This window comes from Aulostomus chinensis, chromosome 7, assembly GCF_037954235.1.
Source record: "Aulostomus chinensis isolate RoL2024-O1b breed Wild chromosome 7, RoL_Achi_v1.0, whole genome shotgun sequence".
NCBI classification, from domain to species: domain Eukaryota; kingdom Metazoa; phylum Chordata; class Actinopteri; order Syngnathiformes; family Aulostomidae; genus Aulostomus; species Aulostomus chinensis.
This window is the reverse complement of record NC_141326.1, coordinates 20,078,074-20,099,133: the sequence shown is the minus strand read 5'-3', so window position 1 is coordinate 20,099,133 and position 21,060 is coordinate 20,078,074. Positions and strand designations below refer to the sequence as shown.

At 42.7% G+C, this 21,060-nt stretch overlaps 2 protein-coding genes across 4 annotated transcripts; one reads left to right on the top strand and one right to left on the bottom strand.

Annotated features, from left to right (window-relative positions):
- Positions 1 to 36: 36 nt before the first annotated feature.
- On the bottom strand, positions 37 to 14,436 carry tbc1d2b (TBC1 domain family, member 2B). 2 transcript variants are annotated; one of them, XM_086209046.1, is made up of 15 exons: positions 14,163 to 14,436; positions 13,423 to 13,550; positions 12,721 to 13,317; positions 11,835 to 11,985; positions 10,067 to 10,241; positions 8,183 to 8,334; positions 7,783 to 8,030; positions 6,071 to 6,499; positions 5,823 to 5,933; positions 5,470 to 5,666; positions 3,941 to 4,435; positions 3,738 to 3,855; positions 2,723 to 2,908; positions 2,011 to 2,132; positions 37 to 1,875 (listed from the first exon to the last, which is right to left on the bottom strand). In XM_086209046.1, exons 3-15 carry the CDS (start codon positions 13,057 to 13,059, stop codon positions 1,680 to 1,682), a joined length of 2,919 nt encoding a protein of 972 aa, XP_086065172.1. In that variant the 5' UTR covers positions 13,060 to 13,317; positions 13,423 to 13,550; positions 14,163 to 14,436; the 3' UTR covers positions 37 to 1,679. The 2 variants fall into 2 exon arrangements, with proteins under 2 accessions (XP_086065172.1, XP_086065171.1); XM_086209045.1 differs by having other exon boundaries at positions 12,721 to 13,550.
- Positions 14,437 to 16,600: 2,164 nt separating this feature from the next.
- On the top strand, positions 16,601 to 20,667 carry LOC147258927 (uncharacterized). 2 transcript variants are annotated; one of them, XM_086209048.1, is made up of 9 exons: positions 16,601 to 16,812; positions 17,663 to 17,781; positions 17,886 to 18,028; positions 18,306 to 18,460; positions 19,004 to 19,093; positions 19,214 to 19,379; positions 19,463 to 19,612; positions 19,686 to 20,369; positions 20,468 to 20,667. In XM_086209048.1, the coding sequence occupies exons 2-9, from the start codon at positions 17,739 to 17,741 to the stop codon at positions 20,513 to 20,515; spliced, it is 1,479 nt and encodes a 492-aa protein (XP_086065174.1). In that variant the 5' UTR covers positions 16,601 to 16,812; positions 17,663 to 17,738; the 3' UTR covers positions 20,516 to 20,667. The 2 variants fall into 2 exon arrangements, with proteins under 2 accessions (XP_086065174.1, XP_086065173.1); XM_086209047.1 differs by having other exon boundaries at positions 19,463 to 19,616; positions 19,690 to 20,369.
- Positions 20,668 to 21,060: the final 393 nt, after the last annotated feature.

The following is a 21,060-nucleotide window of genomic DNA, read 5'->3' as shown; positions in this document are numbered from 1 at the left end:
ACGTTTACCAAAGCCAGCTGCCTTTTCATACCTTCAGATGAACCAGAGCACATTCAATCAGCCAGTTTTTATTGGATCTTTTAACTGGTATTACACAAACAGACAGTTGCATACCTTTAACTGTCATTTCTATTAACCCATGATTGACAATAAAGAAGTTTACAGTTTCTTAAAAAACAAAAACAGACTGAAGTGCCCGATAACGACCTGAATACATATCATCAATACATTTGTGCAATACACTGCTGGCAAAAAGCAACATTTTTTTTGAAAAAAAAGAGAAGGGGAAAAAATAAAGAGAGATATACAAATGTAGCTTATTCAATGTGAAAAGTCAACAGAAATGATCGGAATTATAACAGTGGTTAAGTATTGAAAAATCTATCAACAGTGTGAACACTTAGGAAAAAAAAAAAAAAAAAGAGACCAGTCATAAGAAAACATTAGGATCGATGGGGTGAAGAGTTTGATCTGTGGAGAGACCTGCTCTCAAACAGAAAAACCAAACTTCTACCCTTCCATTTATATTCACATCAACAAGGCAATTCATTTCAGACGTGCTTAGAAGCTGAGTTGGTTCGTCTTTGGCTAACAATACTGGTGCAGGGAAAAGTGATCCAATGTGTGAGGAGGAACAGCACAGAAAATGAGTTAAACTGAAATTAAAATAAAAGATATATATATAGCTGTAAACAATATATCAGCAGAGTAAAGGGGCGGGGCGGGGCGGGGGGGTATGCAGCCTCTTCTGGCCTGTTGATTGACCGAATAAAGGTTTTCCAATTGTCTGTGGAAGAGTCAGAACCGTTACACAGGCTAAACAAGAAGGCGGCGGCGTAATATCTCCGACTAACCGTCATCTGTTAGATCCTGGATCTATTCCCTCATTGATCATTGATCACAATCCTGATCGAAGTCTTCATCCAAACATAAAACACAAGTTAAGCAAATATGAACATTTGTAATGTGTGCAGAGTACCTGTGGGGTCATGTAAACGCTCAAGTAGATAAATGTTATACTGCCGCCCTGTGGACACTCAAGTTAAATACATCATGATTATCAGCTCAACAATGTCAGCATCTTCAAGACGCATCCTGTACACAAAGACTGTTAAAGTATGTGTGTGTGGGGGGGGGGGGGGGGGGGCTAAACAAACGGCCTTTTTGTTTGTTTGTTTGTTTTTTGCATTTTTTAGCTTTCAGGGCAGTTTAAAATATTATTTTTTGGTCTTTTTTATAAGACAAAACTGTGGGAATGTGTACAATGTGAAGCTAAACATGGGTGCAAAAATTGATAATACATACCTTTGGAAAAATTACATGGTATTAAAGTATACATTATCAAATGTGACAATGGAGACAAGAGTTTTAAAAAAGTATAATAAAACAATAACAATCACTCCTTCAAAAAGCATCAAACTAGCCAACAGCCATGATTTCAAGAATACTGAGTAGAAATGCATAAGAGTTTTGGCAACACACAAGCATACAGCAAACAAGGCATTGAACAAAAAGGCAGGAATACTGACAAGAAGCCCGTTTGGACTGTACTGTTTTTGGTTCTTTGATGCCATTTTGCTCAGAATTTGTACTAAGTTGATCGTTTCCAGCTCTGCGGAGACCAACTACGGAAAAACTCCCTCTGAGTTGATCTCTTTGTCTTCATACCACATAAAAGTTCAGTTGTCTTCCTCATCATCACTGACGAAGGTGCGGCCGTCCTGAGACGTCTCCCTCTCCCTGAGAAAGGTCTGCCTGATGGCTTCCAGCTCGGTCAGCTCCAGACGGACTTTCTCCAGGTGGAAGGAACGGCGGTTCTGGATTTGCCTCATGGGGAATGGGTTCATGTCCGTAAAGGCAATCATCATCAACTTCCTGGGAAAAAATATCAACAACTTAAAATCAGTTAAATAGTTTTCTACTCACTAGAGTTACTGACTTTACTCAAAAGCAGCTCCCGTCATAGTGAGACAAAACGCATCATTCGAGCTAATGGTGACTCTCCTTTACCTTGAATCTAGTATTGTGCGCGTGAAGTATCGCAGATATTTAAAGATAGCTGTGGAGTCCTGCAACTTCAAGAACTCTTCCTCTTTGTACTTGAAGAGAGCCAGAGCGAAGCGAAATATGATCTGTGGAGAAGAAAATCAAAGAATGTCAAATCCACCTTGTGATTTTCTGTGTGTGACCAAGTGCCAGACATCAGGGCTCTGGCGCGCAAAACCCCTTCAGATAGCATTTATTACCTGTTAAACAAAATGAGAACCTCAGGAGACACAGGAGAACTCCCTCGATCCTTATTTACAGAATTCAAGATAACTATATGCAGTAATGCAAAACTGCAGCACGTCTTTGATTCCCAACAGAAAAAAAATCTACATTCATGTCTGAATTATTAAAGCTGATTTAATTAGTACTGATATTTTGGGCCACTGGGCAAGTCCCCGAGCACTTAGACAACATGAGCATTTATTTACAACCATGCAAGTCAGATAGCGAACCTTTTTGAAAACGATACACAAGGTCTCAATTCTGCCGCTGCAACCTCACAAGGCTGCGACCGGTGTGACACAGCCGTTTCCTTTTCAAAGGTGCCCAGGAAATTCTGATATCTTTTCTTAGTTGATGAGCATCCAGCTTTCAAATATATTTTCAAAAGATCCCACACACATCTGTTTTGAATTCTGCTGCAACATTTTCAGGTCTCTGTTAGGCGTCTTACCTTTGGGCCTTCGTAGAGAAAAGCATCCCAGATCTTGAAGAGGATATCGCTCACCACACTGTCCACAAACACCACCAGGAACCAGTTGAAGGTGATGAGGGAGAAGTCCACCTTGTACTGCTCAAAGTGGGCATGAAGTCGGGGGAGCTTCTCACTCATCAGGTCCTTGAACACTCGCTGGTCAACCTGCACAGAAGCAAGCGTGATCTCTTTAAGGACCGGGGAGACCTTTACAACAGGAGGGGGATCTGACAGAGCGCAGCAGGGATGATGCATCTTTGTAAAACTAACAGGAAGTTTGGATTGTCACATTCCCTCGTCCAAAAGTCTGGTACTTACACTTTTCATAAACAGACACCACATTTAGGATTCTTTAGCTATTAGTAAGAGGCTAACACTAGGCTACAAACGCCGCAGACCACCAAGCTTTGCACTTCCCCTTTGTTCTTCTTCTTTCTCAGACGAGTTACTGTTAACCACAGGCTTTATTTCAACCATGTATAAAAAAAATCCAGAAAACACTTATTCTGAGATGAAGGAACCCAATGCTCAACAATGCTGGTGTATTTGTGGGTTTCAGGACTCGTTCTGGTAGGTATCAAACAGGCTCGCTCACTTGCTGCGTGTGCGTGCTTGTGGGGGTTTTTGATGAAGAGTGAAATGAAAGTATGAAAATAATTAACACTGTGATTTATGGCTTTCATCCCTCCTGCATTCATGATGAATAGAATTTATTAACAAATCAGTCAAGATTCGGAATAAAACGGGATTCTGTGTAATATCTGCTGAATCAATTTAGTTATAGCGAAGAGACCAGCTCGGAGCAGTTCTTTGAGAAAACTGGAACAAATGTGATCCGGTTCAGTTTCAAATGTGTGAGCTGAACTTTGAGCTCGCTCTTGTGCAGTGTCAACTTGCACAACTCTGGTCACATGAGGAGCAAAACTCTGGTGAGGAGGCGACAACAGGCCTCTGTGTCCTCCAGCGCTACAATCGAACAATTGCCCTTGTTTACCTGCGAGCCCAGCAGAGTCTTAGTGTAATAGTCTCGTGGCATGAAAACCTCAACGATGGCTATAAGGCACCAGAAGGCATCCTCTTGATCCAGATAGAGCAAGGCGATAGCTGCCAGCCTAAAGAAATGACAAACATGAAGAATAAATAGTTTGCTCCTGGTGAGAAGGAGTCAAAGTGGTGAAACGAGAACGTGTCTGTTACCTGTTCAGACCCTGGCAGTAGCCGATGTCAGGATTCCTCCAGGAGAACGCCATCAGGACATTCCTGAGTTTCTGGATGCCGCCTGCGCTGGGGGATGAGTAGTGCTTATTGTTGGGTAAAGTACGCAGTAAGTCCAGCTCAATCTGTTTGGAGGCTGGGTTGGGTTTCTCCCGCGCCACATTCAGTAAGGTCTCATAATAGTCAGGTGCCAAGTGGTCTCGAAACTTCTTAACGTGGACGGAGATGCACCAGCGCCACACCTGGGAGCGATGTTCATGGGGGATGCCAGAGCGAATCAGGGTCTTGAGCTCCAGGGAGCGCATCAGGTCTCTGTTCATGGTGCTGGTCAGGTAGTTCTCCCACTTGACCCCGACTGACACTTCCTTGTCCGTCATGGACAGGGACTTCAGCTCCAAGGCTCTGACTTTAGCAACTAGCTTCTCTTCTTCTTCTTCCTCCTCTGGAACCGTCTTGAAGCCAAACACGTCATACTCACTATCAATGAAATCACAGAGGAATTCCAGCGTTATCAAATACTTGTGTGTGAGTTAGGAAGAGTCCTGGTTTAATTTTAATCCAGAATATCCTTACAAACATGCCTGAGCTTGTCAGAGGAAAGAGTTAGCGCCAGACATACAAAACAGAAGATCTAGTTTTTCCAGTGAGGAACGATTGAGCTGCAGTTGTTACGGTAAAACAGGTCTTGTAAATAGCAGGATCCACCAAGACAACACCAGCAACACTTAATGTTAGCATGGATTTTCTCTTATTTTTGGAGCAGAACCTTTGCACAAAAAGTCATGTTCAAGAACCGCTAGAGTCTGACACAACGGGACGTTCGCATCTGATGCTTCAGACAGTCGAGATTTCTACTGAATCCCAAAGCAGCTGCGCTTAAATGAGAACTAGAAACACAAACATTGTCGTTCTTGAAAATTTTGTTTTTAACATAGAAAAAACAACAACAACAACAACGAGAAAAAAACGAAGGTCCCGTCTTCACACAACAACTTAACAATTCCCACCGGGCCAAAACAATAAACCTCATACGTGCTGTCAAAACAGCAGAGTTAAGAACAAAGGGTCTTAAACGTGTCCAAAGCCACCCGATGTTACTGTGTTACCTTTCAACCAGCAATAAAAACAGCTCATCATCAACAAGCACAATAGATTTCACTGTCTAAATAATATATCTTTATCAACAGAATATTTATTTTGATTTTCCTTGGTACATTTTTTTTTTTTTTTTACAAATGTTGTAGCTGGTAAAAACCGATTCCATGTGTTTTCCTGGTATGAAAAATATACCCAGCTGGGATTTAATGTGCCCATCACCTTTGAGTACCATTACGCCAGCTGAGTCTGCCCATTAACTCTTTTAAAAGTAATAAACAGATGATAACAAAAGGTGCACAACCCCATAACAGTGTTTTTACTATTTCAATTTCTTAAAATATGCTTGTGTTTCATGCTCTAATTTTTCTAATTTTATTTACCAGAAACAAGGACGTTAAGGCAAGGATCTGTACCTGACAGTGTTTGGTTTGAAGATGGGGTGCTCTAGCTGGTCGGGGGTCTCTGCTTGCAGTGCGTCCTCTAATAATCTGGATATGACATCATGGGCGTGGCTTTGCTCTGAAGACGAACACACTGGCGTCTTCACTTCTTGAAGCAGCACCAGGTACTTACTCTCCACCTGACATAACTTAGCCTCCAGGGCCGTGTACTGCAGCAACAACAAGAGGAGAGGACACACACATCTGTTGCGGTCACTGAGTTAGTTATGTTTCCAGGAACATCAGTTAAGGTAATACAGGACTTCCTCTTAAAGTTAGACTGACTTCCTGTTTCTTTTCAAACTGTAACCCACACAACATCGTACCTTTGCTTCTAAAGCCTTCTCTCTGCTCTCAGCATTTCTGCGTAACACTGTCAGCTCCAGGATCTCTTTGTTCAGGAACTTGTTCTGTGATTTGTAGCCTTGAAGACTGTCCTGGAAGTCAAGAAGAGAATAGTCAGATCACTTATATCAAGGGCGTGAACAAATCATGAAAACTAAAGCCAAGGAAATAGATTCAATCAATTCAAGTTACTCAGAATCTCAAGCTATAATCTGTAATCTCTAATTACCTTCAAGATGTCCAGCTCCTGCTGCTCTTTGAAGACAGGACCAGGTGAACCGTTGTCGTTCAGACTGCCGCTCTGCTCCGGGTTCTCCTGAGACAGCTTCATGATGACTTCATCTTTAGCCTGGATGGTCTCCATCAACATGCCCAGCTGGTCGTTTATTTCCCCCACCTTTATTTTCAGACCTTTAAGCTCCTGTTGAAGACTGTCCTTCTCTAAAGCAAGACGTTCCATGTGCCCACACAGGGACTGGATCTGTCCGTCTTTCTCCTGGAGCAGGGTCTTCAACTGGGCCACCTCCTCCGGGGCTACCGTTGAACTTTGGTTCTGATCTGGGGCTGCTGACGACTCTGGAGACGAGGCTGAACGACGCACCGGCTGTCTGTCGCTCTGCGATGTTCTTAGAGTCTGCTGCAGAAGTCTAACCAGCTCCTAAATGAGGAAAGGGAATTGATATGTTTAACACAATGCTTCTCAATTGTTTTCTGTTACGCCTCCCCTAGAAAGAACAAAATATTTCACACCCCCCCACTCTCTGCCGCGATTATAAATAGTATCATTTGTCTATAACACTGTTACAAGTACACCTCTGCATAACATTGTATTCTTAGTAACATTAAAGAAAACTAAAAAAGAAAAAAGAAAGAAATATAGATCAACTTACAACAAAGAATAACTTTATCATCATTGTCTTTTAGTCTGTCACGGAAGAGATTTAAAGTGCATCAATTTGCCTGAAATTCAAAAAAAATTGAATCCTAGTTTTCTGGTATTTATACATTTTTTGACGGATTTACAATAAAGAATAACTTTATTAACACTGTTTGTTGAAAGACTTGTGTGTTTACTCAGTAACATAATTTTTCCTCGTCTTTGCATTCGACGTCGTTTGTCTCATTATCTCAGTCTCTCTCCGCCTTTCTTTTCATCCCTGTTGAATGGGGTTTTTTTTTCCACGGTGTCTCTTGAGGGTTTGTTCACTGCATTTCATATCTCCCGCTCTGTGCTGTGTGTGCGCATGCTCGATCCAAAAAAAACCTTACACCACAGAGCTAATACTGCCTGCACACACTGACAATGAACCCCACTGCTACCTACTGTAGCGGATGTGCAATTACACTTTATTCTCATTATTTGAGAAGGACTGGTTTAACACAACATCTTGCAGGAATAAAAAGTATATCCTGTAAGGTTCAAGGACTGTGACCTTTCACATAACATGGCTTCAAATTCTGTGTAAATCTAACATTACCCGGTTGATATAAATTAATAATACAATTGCAGCTTTGGTCAAACGTAACTGACACCTCAGCAACTTCTGATACAAGTTCAGTGAATAAAGGTTAAAATGATCTCCGGCTGGATCTGCAGTGATTGCTATGTGTCTCTTTGTCTGCAAACTCTAAAACAAGAACAATGCGAGGGAGCAACACAACTGAGACAAGTTGTTGCTGCCATTTCCTTGTTTTCTGCTAAAGCATGACTAATCCTGCGCTGTCTTCCTGTAATAGTGACAGCATCACAATCACGCCCGTCTGCCCAGTCACACACCACATTTCCTCGGGCTAGTGCTGAATGTGCTAGAATGATGGTAAAAGCATGATGAAGTCAATCCTCGTCCCTTTTTATGTCAACATGTAAAACCACCTTGAAGAAGCGCGAAAAATGACATCGTCTCCAACACTGATACTCAGACACACGTCCATTTATCTGACCTTCTGAGTGGCCAGCTCCTCTCTGAGTTTGGCTTGTTCGTGCTGCATGCGGCCCAGTTCTTCCTGCTGGGTCTGAAGTCGGAGCTGCATCTCCAGAGGTTTGCTGCCGTTACAATCCATCAGTGAGCTCTCGGAGTTTCGGGGGTCAGTGTTACGCCCGAACCTCCCGGAGCCCATCATGTCTCGGAGCAAAGGCCTCTTATTTCGTGATGAACTTCGTACAAAATCAAAGGCTGATCCGAAGGAATCTAGGCAAGAGGAGACAATAGTTTTAAAATGTATGTACGGGTAACGTGAAAAAAAAAATGCTTTCATCAAATTAAATGTGAAATAAAAATCAAGATATTCAACATATTTATATATGAATGTGTATGAAGGAGGCGGCAGGGTGCGCACGTACGTCGGTGTGTGTCTGGATGAGGTTTTTGCTCAGGAAAGTCCTTGGGCGGTGCATCGACAAGCTCCCACTCCTCTGTGCTGCTGTTGCCAGTATAAAACACACTGCGCCTGTTCTCTCCTCCTCTCCCCGGACGCAGATAAGACATGGAGTTCCTGCAAGAACAGAAGACATACAGGAAAGTGAGTGTGACAAATTGAACCTACTGCTACTTTGTTTAAATCAACAAGGACAAACTGCAGCGAGACCTGCTGTTCATCTACCTTGTAAATGGCAAAACTAACAAACGGCTACTCCACATCTTTGGATTTAGAGCTGCAGAGGAAGAAATGAACAGTACTGCCAGTATTTTACAACCGACAACTTCCAGCTGTCCAATCTACCATGCACTCAAAGGGAGAAACATAAGTAACTGAAGTAAAAATCAAATAATAATAAATGATATCTGTCTGTGTAACTTCATGCCGTTTCTCTTCAGCATTAACAGCCTAAGGGGCTGTGTATCGCTTATGAGTGTAACCTCATACCAAACCCTTGACTGTTCTAATCTCGCTCCAATCACAAACTGCAGCTGCAGAGTCTGGAGACAAAAATCTCAGTAAGCCAGCAGATGTTCCACACCTGGAAACACCCACTGCAGTTGAAAAACCAATGTCCTCTACCACAAGCAGCATGTGTCCTGTTAAGGCCGCTCAGCTGTGAGCCTCAAGACATGAGAATGACCTACATCCATATCTACATCAGACATTCAGTGGAACATGAAGCAGTCCCGCCCCGCATTGTTAGTTGATCTTTCTAAGGCTATTAATCCTTTTCATCACAGCAGCTGATAGAATAAACTTCACGGTCTTGGGTTGGATGCTCTGAATTGGTTTGGAACTGTCTCCATACTAACTTCTCAAAACTGTTTCCTTTGGCCTATGTGAAGGGGTACCACAAGGGTCTGTACTGGGGCATTTGCTATTTACATTCTACACTGACAATACTATCATTCCCTCACAGAAATGGAATATTCATGTCTAAGCAGATGACAGTCTTGAATTCTCTGGCTCCTCTACCACTTGTCTTAATCTGACTTTGTCCTAAACCTTACCTCACTTCCATTTACATGATTAGGTTTGTATAAAATATTGCAATAAATTACTGCACTATGTTGCAATAGTCCCTCTTGATACAGTATTGATTTGCCAAACAACAGCCCAGAAAAAAAATGGAATAAATACATATTTCCCTACTTTTTTAACAGTTTTTTCTTCTAGAAAGATAAAAATGCCTTGTAATGTTAAGATACGCACAGAATCACAATATCAAAATACTATTACAGGTAAAGTACCATGGTAGTATTGTATCCTTATACATCAATACATCATGTATGTTCCATCTCAATACAACACCACTGCTCACCAAAATCTCAGGCGCAACCCCTGAATAAATACTGGACTTGAGAAGACTATGTTCCAGTCCAATAAATCCTCCAAGTAGAATTAATTACGTCTCAGTTTCTGATGTTGCCGTATGTGCTTTATTCTGCCTGGATATTTGTTGTCTTTCTCTTTTAGTTGGAGTTGTACTCTATTTTCTCTTGCAAAGAGCTCCTAATCAGACCAAAGATTTTCTGATTAAATAAAGAATAAAACATCTGAAAAGCTGCATCATCATAAAGGTTCACGCTTTTGATCCAGGCCATGAGACGTCACATTCTGGGCCATGTCACTTTTTTTTTTTTTTCCATTTTAGAGAGTTGAATTGTTTCAAAAAATGTCTTTATGTCCCAGAAAGGGAACTGATGATGGCTGCATATGACAGCAACTAGTGAAGTACAGAACTAATTCCTCTATAGCAGTCAAAGCAAGACTTTAGACATAAAGACAGTGTTGATGGTCTTACCTGAGCTCTGTACCAAAGTTTTTGAGGGAAAAGTTGAGGGGGTTTGTGGATGCAGCAGTAGGCCCTCTGACTGATTGGACTCCCACAATTCCTCCACTTTCTGTCTCCGTCTCCATGGCAAAGTCACTCCGGACCTTTTCCATGCTGTCGCTGAACGTTTCAAGGATGAAGACATCTGAAAATCATATTAGCAGCATGAATTCTATCTCAGGGCCAAACTTTATCTATTGTTTGGTGAGGAAATAAGATTGAAATAACCCTGAATAGATTCTCTAAAAATACTCTGCGTTACAACGCATGCCATTTCGAGCCAGTTGTGGCTTTTGCAGCTGCTCTGTAACCATCAGAAAAATAAAAGTACATAGACTTTCCCAGCAGAAAATAACAAATATAGCTCTCTCTCGCTCTCTGTCCCTCGCCCTCTCTCATCAGACAAACTTTCAGGAGTAAATCTGCAGATGGTGTGTGCAAGGCATAAAAAAGAAAAACAAATGCATATAATATATGAAGACAGGAAATGTCTCAAGATTTTTTCACAACTTGCTTGACTCAGCTGCAAACGTCAGAAAAAGTATTTGCGCCACTGTACTTTGCGCTGTACTTAAACCACAAAAAAACTGAAATTCTGCTGTATTGTGATAGAAAATCCTCACGATAAGCTCTCATCGTATAGCAAGACGTTAATAGCATCATTTCCCATAGAAGTATAAATCCTCTCAGAGGGTGCTTTGTAGACTTGAACTGTGTCAACAGAAAGTACAACACAAACATAATAGCATTGTTTCTGGAGGTGCATTTTAGGAGAACACACCCTAGATAAAGTAGAAGTACAATGATTGCTCATTCTTGATTGTTGGATGGTAGCGCCTCACCCACAAGGTTTCTGGACATGACAGCCTAGCAACAAGATCATTTTGAGCTCTGTGTGTGCGCGTATGTGTGTGTGTGTGTGTTTCTTGTGTAAATATCAAGCTGTCTGATACAACTGTTTACTTTCAGCAAGGCCTGGATGAGACACAGAGCAGGAACAAGTGTCAAACATAGTCACTGTTTCTGTGTGTTTCTGTGTGTGTGTGTGTGTGTGTATGTGTGTGTGTGTGTGTGTGTGTGTGTATTTACCAGCTATAAACTCTTGTAAATAGGAGCTAACCCTTTACAGTCCAGCCCAAATAAAAGTGGATGCGACATACAAGAGAAACTCACACTTTTCTTATTCACCACTGAATTTACCACTGACCAGCACAAACGCCTATCTTTTCGAAAGCGAGACATAAAAAAGTGACGTCATGTTTGGTTTCATTTTAGGACAGAGCAAAAGAAAACCTATGATGAACACAAAAGATAAAACCATGTCATGTTTGCTCATTTGACTCCTTGAAGCCAAAATCTTTCCACAGTCAATGAGTCATCATGTGGACCAAAATAATCAGGATTGTGATTTTTTTTGTGCTCTCGTCTGGAGCTGGAGAGCATGAATAGAGTCTGAAATCTAACAGTAGAAATCGTCGTGCGTCTCAAGCAACAACCCATGCAAACACATTTCATATTCTGTAAAGAATATCCTAATTAATTGAGTATTTCTGGTTATTTATAAAACAGTAAATGATCAGATCCGTGAAGCAGAAGCTCAAAATGTGTATGAAAATAACATTTATTCCGATTCTGAAATGGCTGACTGTATAGCTGTGTTATTGTGTTGATCCTTAAGAAAATTATGCACAAATCAATGTAAATAATTGTAAATCTAGTTGTGTGTATGTGTGCCTACCATTGTCTTTGCCTACAAGTCCAGTGGGGGGGTGAGCCAGGGTCGGGGAGCTCCAGCTGTCTCTCTGTCCTGCCCCTCGAGTGTTGCTGAACTCCCAGCGTTTCTGCTGGAGCTGCTGCAGCCAAAAATGCATCACCTGCCTGCTGGGGGCCTAAAATCACACACATAACCTGAGTCATTCACAAACCAATGTTTAGACATGGAAATCTGACATTGGTTAAAGGGAATAATCAATCATGTTTTAGATATTTAACTTGGATATCAAGGTAAAACTAGGGATGCATGATGTTGAGAGGTTTTTTTGCAGTCTGAAGCCAATAGCAATATCATCCATCTAAAAACATCGTTCATATGCACATTATATCAAACACAATGCGCAGATATGATCATGCATCCCCAGAGCAAACATCTCACTAGGCAGAGACTTCAAGCTGTGTTGATGCGGCACCAAAGCTTTATGCTGCTGGTTATTATCACGCTCTGCCCTGTCAATGGGCACAGATCCAAAGTTTAGTGTCAGTTCCTGAGCATGCAGACTGTTTGCTTTGAAACCTTTGCCACGCGTTTAATAAAATGATGCACACTTCAGAGGGAGGCCTGTCCTGACGCTGGGTCACGATCACGTGACCGCAGAGAAGCCCGACAGGTCACATGAGACGCTGCGACCCTTCAGTAGAGATGCCAAGAAGGCGGCTGAGCTCGTCATTAAATTCAGAGTTTTGAATTAATAAGTGTTTGTTTGCTGGCTGTCGCAAACTTACCCGACATGTTAGAAACCAAACCTTCAGGTCAGTCTTCGCAGCGGCGGAGTACAAACCTGGACAAAGACGCGAGTCTGCGCCCCTGAATGAACAAGCATATGACAGCATGCTGAGGAGAAGTTTACCTTCAGGAGGAACTCCTTCCCGGCCGTGCGGATCTCAAACTGGCCCTCTTCCCCCTCCACGTCGTAGCTGAAGCACGCATCGCCGATCTCGATGTGGCCCAGCGGTAACGCGTCTTGGGGAGTCTTAAAGTAGTAAAGATTACACTTCCTGGGATCATACACGAACCACCGTGGCTTGTACCCCCTCAGAGGCCCCTTGCCGGACAGTTTGTTTAAGTAGCCGCACAGCTTGGAGGTCTGCTCCTTCGCTCCCTCGATGTCGGCTACGTCCACCGACCTGGAGGTCACGACCCGCGGTGTGGTGCAGGAGCTCGCCTCGCCATCCTCCTGGTCGTGCATCGTTCCTCGAACTTTCTTCTTCTTCTTCTTCTTCTTGCTGCTAAGCGGTAGATGCCCACTCCTGTTTCCATCCGCATGACTGACTGACTCTGGCGCATGGCATCACGGGAGATGTAGTTCGTTGCAACGGTGACGTGGTTGAGAGGTAGGTGTGTGCGTGCGTGGGCCGCAGGGTGGTGGTGTTTGACTAAATTGGAAAGTCCTACCGGACCTTGAGAAGAAGTTTAATTCTTCTTTTCTATGTTAGATGCACACCACCTTCAAATCACCAAGAAGAAGCACAAGGCTGAAGACTTCAATTCTGGATGTTACAAACCTGACATCGAAGATAAAGCTCATACAAATTATAATGACGACACTCACTGAAGTCCCTCTGATGCTGCATGAGCTCATCCATCAATCACATTTTACAAGTCATAATCAAAGGGAAACACTTGCGGCCTCCTCTCCTCAGCCTCCAGCTCTCATAGTCATAGTCATAGTCAGCTCACCTGTTGATAATATGAAGTAAAAAGAAAAGTATATAATATTAAGCATGAACCTGGAGAAGATGGATCATTTAATTTTAAGAGGCAATATTTAATCCCATGCAGTAGACCACACCACTAACAACATGCAACTTGCATTATACATGTAGTCCTTGGAAACTGTAGCCTGGGCCCAAAACTAGCTGGAAGGCTCTATGGATCACTCTCGTTTGGCAAGAATCGTACTCAATGTTCCCTATAATTTCTTGTGTCTGGGTCTAAACACAAGCTCCCTGAGCACACCTCGGACCGATGTGAGCAACATCAGTTGTGGACGCTGTGGCCACACACCTGTTCAACACCTGGGAGCATAGCAAGGTACATGGCTTATTGAAGGAATCAAATTACACCAGCAATTTCTATTCGTTTGCTTTTATTATTTTCGGGGGTTTACAACTCAACTGCTGAGCTACCGTCGCCATCACTTATCTCTGCCGCACTGTTGTTAGCTAGCTAACCTCCAAGGTGCCACGGAGCGTATGGGCAGGGCACACACGTAAGCACTGCCAATGCTAGGATTGGCTACGTAGTCTCAGTGAACCGTATCGTATCATTGGCTGGACACCTGCCACCCACCTAGTCTATGCGCTGCATCGATTTTCTTGTGTCGAGCGGTGCGTGATAGCACAAGTCGGGTGGTTTATGCTTCTGCTTCTGCGTCGCGAAGCATTCGAAGTTCTGCGTCGAGGGAACGCATTAGTGATGTGTCGTTCACGAACGAGCCGGCTCTAAGCTTTGTAGTGAACGAGAAGAGCCGATGCCTGTCGGAGGGTGCCGAATCTTCAGCCGCCTGCTCAGCAGCGGTCTGTTCATGGCTCCGTTCCGCGGAGAATCCATGCAGGCGGGGGCGGGAGTTTATTTTGATGGGCACATCATGCGGCCAATCACATGCGAGGACAGACCAGGATCATACTATTATGTGAAAGAAGGAAGGGGGACAGACGCTCCAAAGACCGTGAATGTAGTGGTACAGGCCAGGTACACACGGCAGAGAGAAATTCCACAGCTGATGCTGTACTGGAGGTGAGGTCCTACCTTCAGGAGCCCCTCATCCAGACAGCTGAAGACCCATTGAAATGGTGGGAGGCCAAGGCTTCATGCTACCCACGCCTGGTTAAGGTAATGGTAGGAAGACTCTGCATTGTTGCAACATCGGTCCTGTCAGAGAGAGTCTTCTCAAAGACAGGGCAAATTGTAACAGAGAGGAGAAATCGTATCAGCCCATCCAAACTGAGGCATCTGGCTTTCCTGAATGCCAATCTCCACTAGACACTCTGTTCATACTTTGTTCACACTTTGTTCATTTGATTTGTATGTTTGATTTGTTTGATTGCTGTGGTTGTGTTCAGTTTTAAAAGTTTCATACATAAAAATAAAGCGTTTATGAAAACACTGAATCAAAAATTGCTTGTGATACTGAATGAAAACTGAAGAGCCATTTGGGAGCCGGAAGAGCCGGCTCTTCTAAGAGAGCCGAGCCAAAGGAGCCGAATCTCTGAGAAGAGTGGGAATGCCCATCACTAGAACGCATTGCTCTGCAATTCACCGCCAAGCCGCTAGGGGGTCTTTGTATGGTTTCGGGGGGCTCTTGTCGGATTCCAAAACAAAACTATTTACAACAGAAAGTCCGGGGCTTTTCTTTGAACGACTGTTTGCTTTCATGAGTCAAACTGTAAACTTTGAACATGACTTCTTGTGGCCATTTTCTTCCGGAGACGCACATATTCGTCGCGGAAGTTCTTCCACCCCTTCATGCATTCGGCAACCTTCTCTGAGCGGACCAATCACAGTCCTAGACGTTCACGTCACGACGCGACGCGCAGTCAGGAATTTTTGGAGGTGCACGTCAGGTTACGGCATATTTCGAAATTTTTCAACAAGTGTCGGAATGCCACCCCCCCCCCCCCCCCATGGCCTAATCTTAAGAATGAAATCTCCTTGTTATCAAAATGTTTAAAACAAATAAATAACCCCCCTGCAAATAAAGTATATACATATTTAGCGGAATTTGACCTATCCTAAACCCCTTGTTTTCGTTTATTTTTTTTGATTCAACATGGATTTAATTGTGTTTTTTTTTTTTTTTTTTTACAATTTTTCTTTAACTGGTATATTATTCACTTTATGATCCTCTCATTCTTGTTTTATTATGCTTCTGTTTGCTCTGGTAATATGTTATTGCATTGTAATCTGTTAGCTTGCAGTTTGTAGTCTCTAAGGAGGTGTGAATGTACTTTGATATGATAGTTTGGTACCTTTTGATATGAGTTTGTCATTGTTAATTTATTGTTGTTTGTGTTAATAAAGAGAAAAAAACAAACAAACGTCAGGCTACGGCGTAGGGTCCACGTGAGGGTCTCGTCGACGTGACGCAGTAGCATAAACCAGGCTGAGGAGATATTGGCGGCGACTATAAATCCAGCGCCTGCATGCGTAGATGTGTTGGAGCATTGGGGTTCAAAACCAAAAAAGAAAGCAACGATTTAGACAAAAGTATGGCGGTTTGCCAACTGTGTCACACAAACGTTAAGTACTCTGGAAATACCAACATGCGAGCCAACTAAAACGTCACCACCGGACAAGGTAGTGCGAACTGAGGCCAAGCCCAAGAAGCTACGGCGCGACCCGAAACAAACCACACTGGACAGTGACAGCGGTGGTTCCCACAAGTTCCCATCTTCTTCACCGAGGTCGCAGAAAATTACGGAGTCCATTGCCTACTTTATTTGTCAGGATTTGAGACCTTATTCGGTGGTGGAAAACACCGGCTTTAGGCGCATGGTGAACCCGATGGAGCCCCACTATGCTATAGTCACCCGCGAATTGAATTATTGGCTGCTATGGTTTATTTTTAGTTAACCTGGTGGCTTGCCAGGTTCAGTATCAAGCTAAAAAAGCTGCCAAAGAAGGCCTACAAACTACAATTTGCACTCAGTTTCAATAAATGAAAGTAATTTTTTCACCACATCTTTGATTCATTTTGTCCAGCATTTGCAAGCTGCCAGACAGAGCCATATATTGTGTAACTGATGCTTTCAGTTCAATTAATTCAATCCAAGTCAATGGAACACTCACAAGATGTCACCAAATCACTTTGTCCCTTTAAAATCTTTCATTAAAGGATGTAAGCGTATCGTATCACGAGATTAGTGTATCGCTACAGCCCTACTTGTGACCTTTTTAAAAACCCACCACTTCTTCCTCCTGGGGTGTGTTGCAAGTACCGGTAAGTTGATCTTAACCACTGAACCTGTGATCCACTACATGTCTTTTAATCTACTGTAACCTGTCATGTTGGTGCGGTGGAAGTGGTGATAGAATTTGACCCCGGGTCTCTACGCGCCCCCAGAGGAGCACGGCATGACTCACAAAGACGCTTTCAACCGGCTGCTACATTATCAAGATCATGTTGAAATTCTAGGTCATGATACTGTCGACATATTTAGTCATTCCCGGAACAGAACATTGATGATATTTAGATTGAATGATTAGAATTTTTCTGTTTCTGAAAGGTGGAGCAATAATAAGAGGGTGCAGTGCTCACACACACACACACACACACACACACACACACACACACACACACACACACACACACACACAAACACTTTTACGGGTTTTCTCCTCATACCCTGCAGGGAATTCTTTCTTCTCATGCCGGACTAGACGCCGATGATTCATACTGACTACCTCAACAATGGAGCTAATGATTATTTATGATAAACAGCTTCTGATTTCTCCAGGGGTTTGTTGATGTCCTCTAAAATTTTGTTTTGGTTGCTGATGTTTTTTGGCCCCCCCCCCATCAGCTATAACCTGAAAGATCAAATCTGTGCCGATGCAACTCATCTCCCATTACTACAGTAACTATGCAGTCCTCTGCAGGCGTTCACACAAACCACACATTCTGTGTTCAGCTTACTTTCCATTTCTCTTCAGGAAGTTCTTGTTTTGTTCCGCAGCTCTTTAGTTCGTGTCTGTCATGCAAATAGGACGTTGCTCAGCAACGCTGCTTTCCGAGCTGGTGGAAAAATGTATGTAAGTGTAAATGTCATCGGTCTACATCTCTCCCCCAGGGTATCACACTCCTTCACAACACCTTTTGTAAGAGGTTACACTGTTCAGAAGAGGAGCATTTGAACATTTGCTGTAATGACACAAGGTTCAGACCCCACACTGCTCATCTCCAGGAAAGGTATGTGGACCATCTGAGCTGAAAAATCTCTTTTCATCTGAGATTTACCAGAGAATAAAAGTGTCGTTGTTGATTTTTTTTTATTCTTTTTTTTGTCTCTATAGGGATTGAAAGGCATAAGTGTACACCACAAAGACAACAGAGACTCAGATCTGAAAAGATCTGCCGCATTCCAGGGTCAAGGACAATGGATCAGAGACACTCCAGAGCACCCTGTCACAGGACTTGTCTTATGTTCTGCTTCAAGGTAAGAACTGTTTCCAGAACTAACCAGAGCTGAAGTCAGTACACGGGCCTTGGCAGCATGTCAGTGTGACATATTACAGCAGGGCAGGTCAGAGTAACCAGAACCCTCCTTGAGCTAAAAGGGAAGTTTCTTACGTCTAGAATAAGAATTGACTTCTTTTTTTGTAGACTTTGTGGAATATGTGACATAAATATTAACTATTGTGATTAATGCAATTGAATTTGGTGTCCCGCTCATACTCATAAATAAATGTTGTCTTCTGTGTGTTTTTGATTAGGAGCGTGTGAGGCTGGAGCAGAGGGAAACGCCAGATCGTCTCTCTGACAGTAAACTCCGAGAATTGACTTCAAAATGGTTCATAGAGACTCAAGTGCCTCTCATTGTTCAAAATGGTTTTTTCCCTACTTGGTTTTTGGGCTTCATCTCTAGAAAGTAAGTAGTCATCAATGAAATGTCATTTTCAAGAATAACGGGTCATATTCTTTAAAATATAGCATCAAATTGTAATATAAAATGTTCAAATATTTCAGCAACCACCCTGTAACCTTAGGTGACAGATTAATCCAAAACATTTTGTTAAGCTAAAAAAATATATATATATATATATCAAGTATAAATGTAAATTTGCATTCGGTAAAATCTGAGTCATTTCGGGAAGTTCTGGTCTGTACTGAAATCACGTAAGGGTTTTTTTTTTTTGCATCATTATGGATCCAAAAATCTGTTTCAAGAAAGCAGCTCATTTTAACCCTCGCCTACTGCAGACGCCTACACAAACACAACGGGCAGTTACATCAGAACATGGGAACTTGCACGAAAGGAACACAGCGAAGTGAATTTTCCTGTAGTGGGATATACTTTCCAGAATGAATCACACATGTCTGTCTATTCCTGTAATCTAATGTCAAATGGCTTTGGGGATTCAATATTCTTACATTTGTAGAATTTCAAGTTTATTTTATGGTGCTTCTACAGGAATGCTGAAGACATCCTCAGAGAAAAGGAGCTGGGCTGTTTCCTGGTGCGTCTCAGCGATAAGGCCATCGGGTACATCCTGTCTTATAAGTAAGTATTCATGAATGCAGAGCTGTGTTACATTTTCAAAAGTTGATCCCTCAAGCCGCTAAATGAATAAAACGTGACCAAGAGTTTAGCTTTCAGCAAACATTTTCTTTCCTGTTGCAGAGGCCGAGATCGCTGTCGCCATTTTGTGATAAACCAAAGTGAGTCAGGACAGTTTGTAGTCTCAGGGGACACTGAGAGACATGACACCATCTCTAATCTCATGGAGTACTACAAGAGGAGCCCCATCGAGCCATTTGGAGAGTATCTCACATCCTCGTGCTTTGAGGTGATACAGAACTCCTCGACTTAGCATTGACTGTAAAAGTATTGATCCAGGATTAAGGTCTCATATGTGCTGTGCCTTTGCAGGTGCTGAATAGTGAGCTGTATGATATAATTCAGGTCAACCCAGAAGAGAAACCCGTCGCCACGATCAGAGCAGTGAAGAACGTTCGAAAAGAGCAGCTGAGCTCTGAGCAGCCACCTTCACGGCCACCAAAAAGCAAAAGAGCAGTTGAGGCAAGTGCTGAATAACTCATATTTTATAGTATAATATTGTGTGACACCTTTAACAACTCCCTTTGCAAAACAGGAAGTTCCACCGTTGCCAAGGAGAAACAGGCCCCTTGAGAGTGACCAGGACAGAGTTTTATACGCTCAGCTGAGGAAGCAACCACGCAGAAGGATGCCAAGACCTCAACACGCCTGTCAGGACTATTTACCTTCAGAGAATTTCAGGAGGACTGAGAGGTCCTCTAACCAGGATCAGAACATGAGAAAGTTGATTATGTCGGGAACAGACCCTGTGCACTCTGAGCTTGGCATGCTGGACTATAACAGCAGGTCTCTACCCCTCCTGGACCACAGCTATGATGGAGGAGAGCAGACTTACAGTCTGAGCACACCTCCTAACATACCACCAAGACTTGCTCCAAAACCCAACAGGCGTTCTGGTCCAGAGGTGACGTCTACAGGACCCAGCAACCTGGACTACCAGAGTCACAGTGCTGTCTATCACCTGGCTGGCAGACAGCGTAGCACACACACTACGCCAGCTGAGGCTAGATCCCTGCCAGCAGAGCAGGATGGAGGGTCAGTGTACTCGGTGGTCCCCTCTGAAGCTGCTTCTGCTGCTGGCTTCTTGCCTCGTGATAATATGTACGAGCTGATTCCTGGCCAAGAGGAGAACAGAGCCCAACATAAATCCACCAGCCACACGTACGAGCCTCTGGAGGACATCAGGCCCAAACACAACCACTCATTATGGGGATTAAGGGTGAGTAATGCCATGAAAAGGCTTTACTTTCAATATGAAATCCTCCTTATTTTCAATTTAATGTTCACCCTATTTAATTATTCATGTATTTATTGCAGAGTGACAAATGGAAGTGGCTCATTCCTGAGATGAAGAAGAAATGGTGAACTACTGGGGAAAATGCTTTGACACTAAAAAAAATTCACTTTGGCAGCTTCTTTTTTTTTATTCAGATGTTCCCAATTCATCTGTCTATATATTTGCTTTTGGATTTATTTATTGAAAGCTGATTGTATGTTTATATTTCCTCACATGTATGAGCCATTGTGCATCACTCTAGGAAAATAAATGATTTTTAAAAAGAAACCTTGTATTTCTTCTTTTGGCTATAAATGCATACAGACATATTCAGTCAGGGTCATTAGAGCGTCTGTGGTTAGTTATGAAGGCGATTGTTTACGTCGAGGGACTTTACTTCTGTTTTTCACCTTTTAAAGTAAATTAAGTCTAATGTGATTTTTTTTTTTAATAAAATCCCAGTGTTGAAGATACTCTTTGTAATGCTGCTCCATCACAGAAAGTGTTAAATTACAGTGTCCCTGCTTGATCAAGTTTTAGAAAAAAAGTAAATCTGAAGAAAATGTCACTGGTGAGCACCAACTTCCTCTACGGTCTTGCAATTAATGGAAGCTCCTCTGCTGTCGTGATGCAG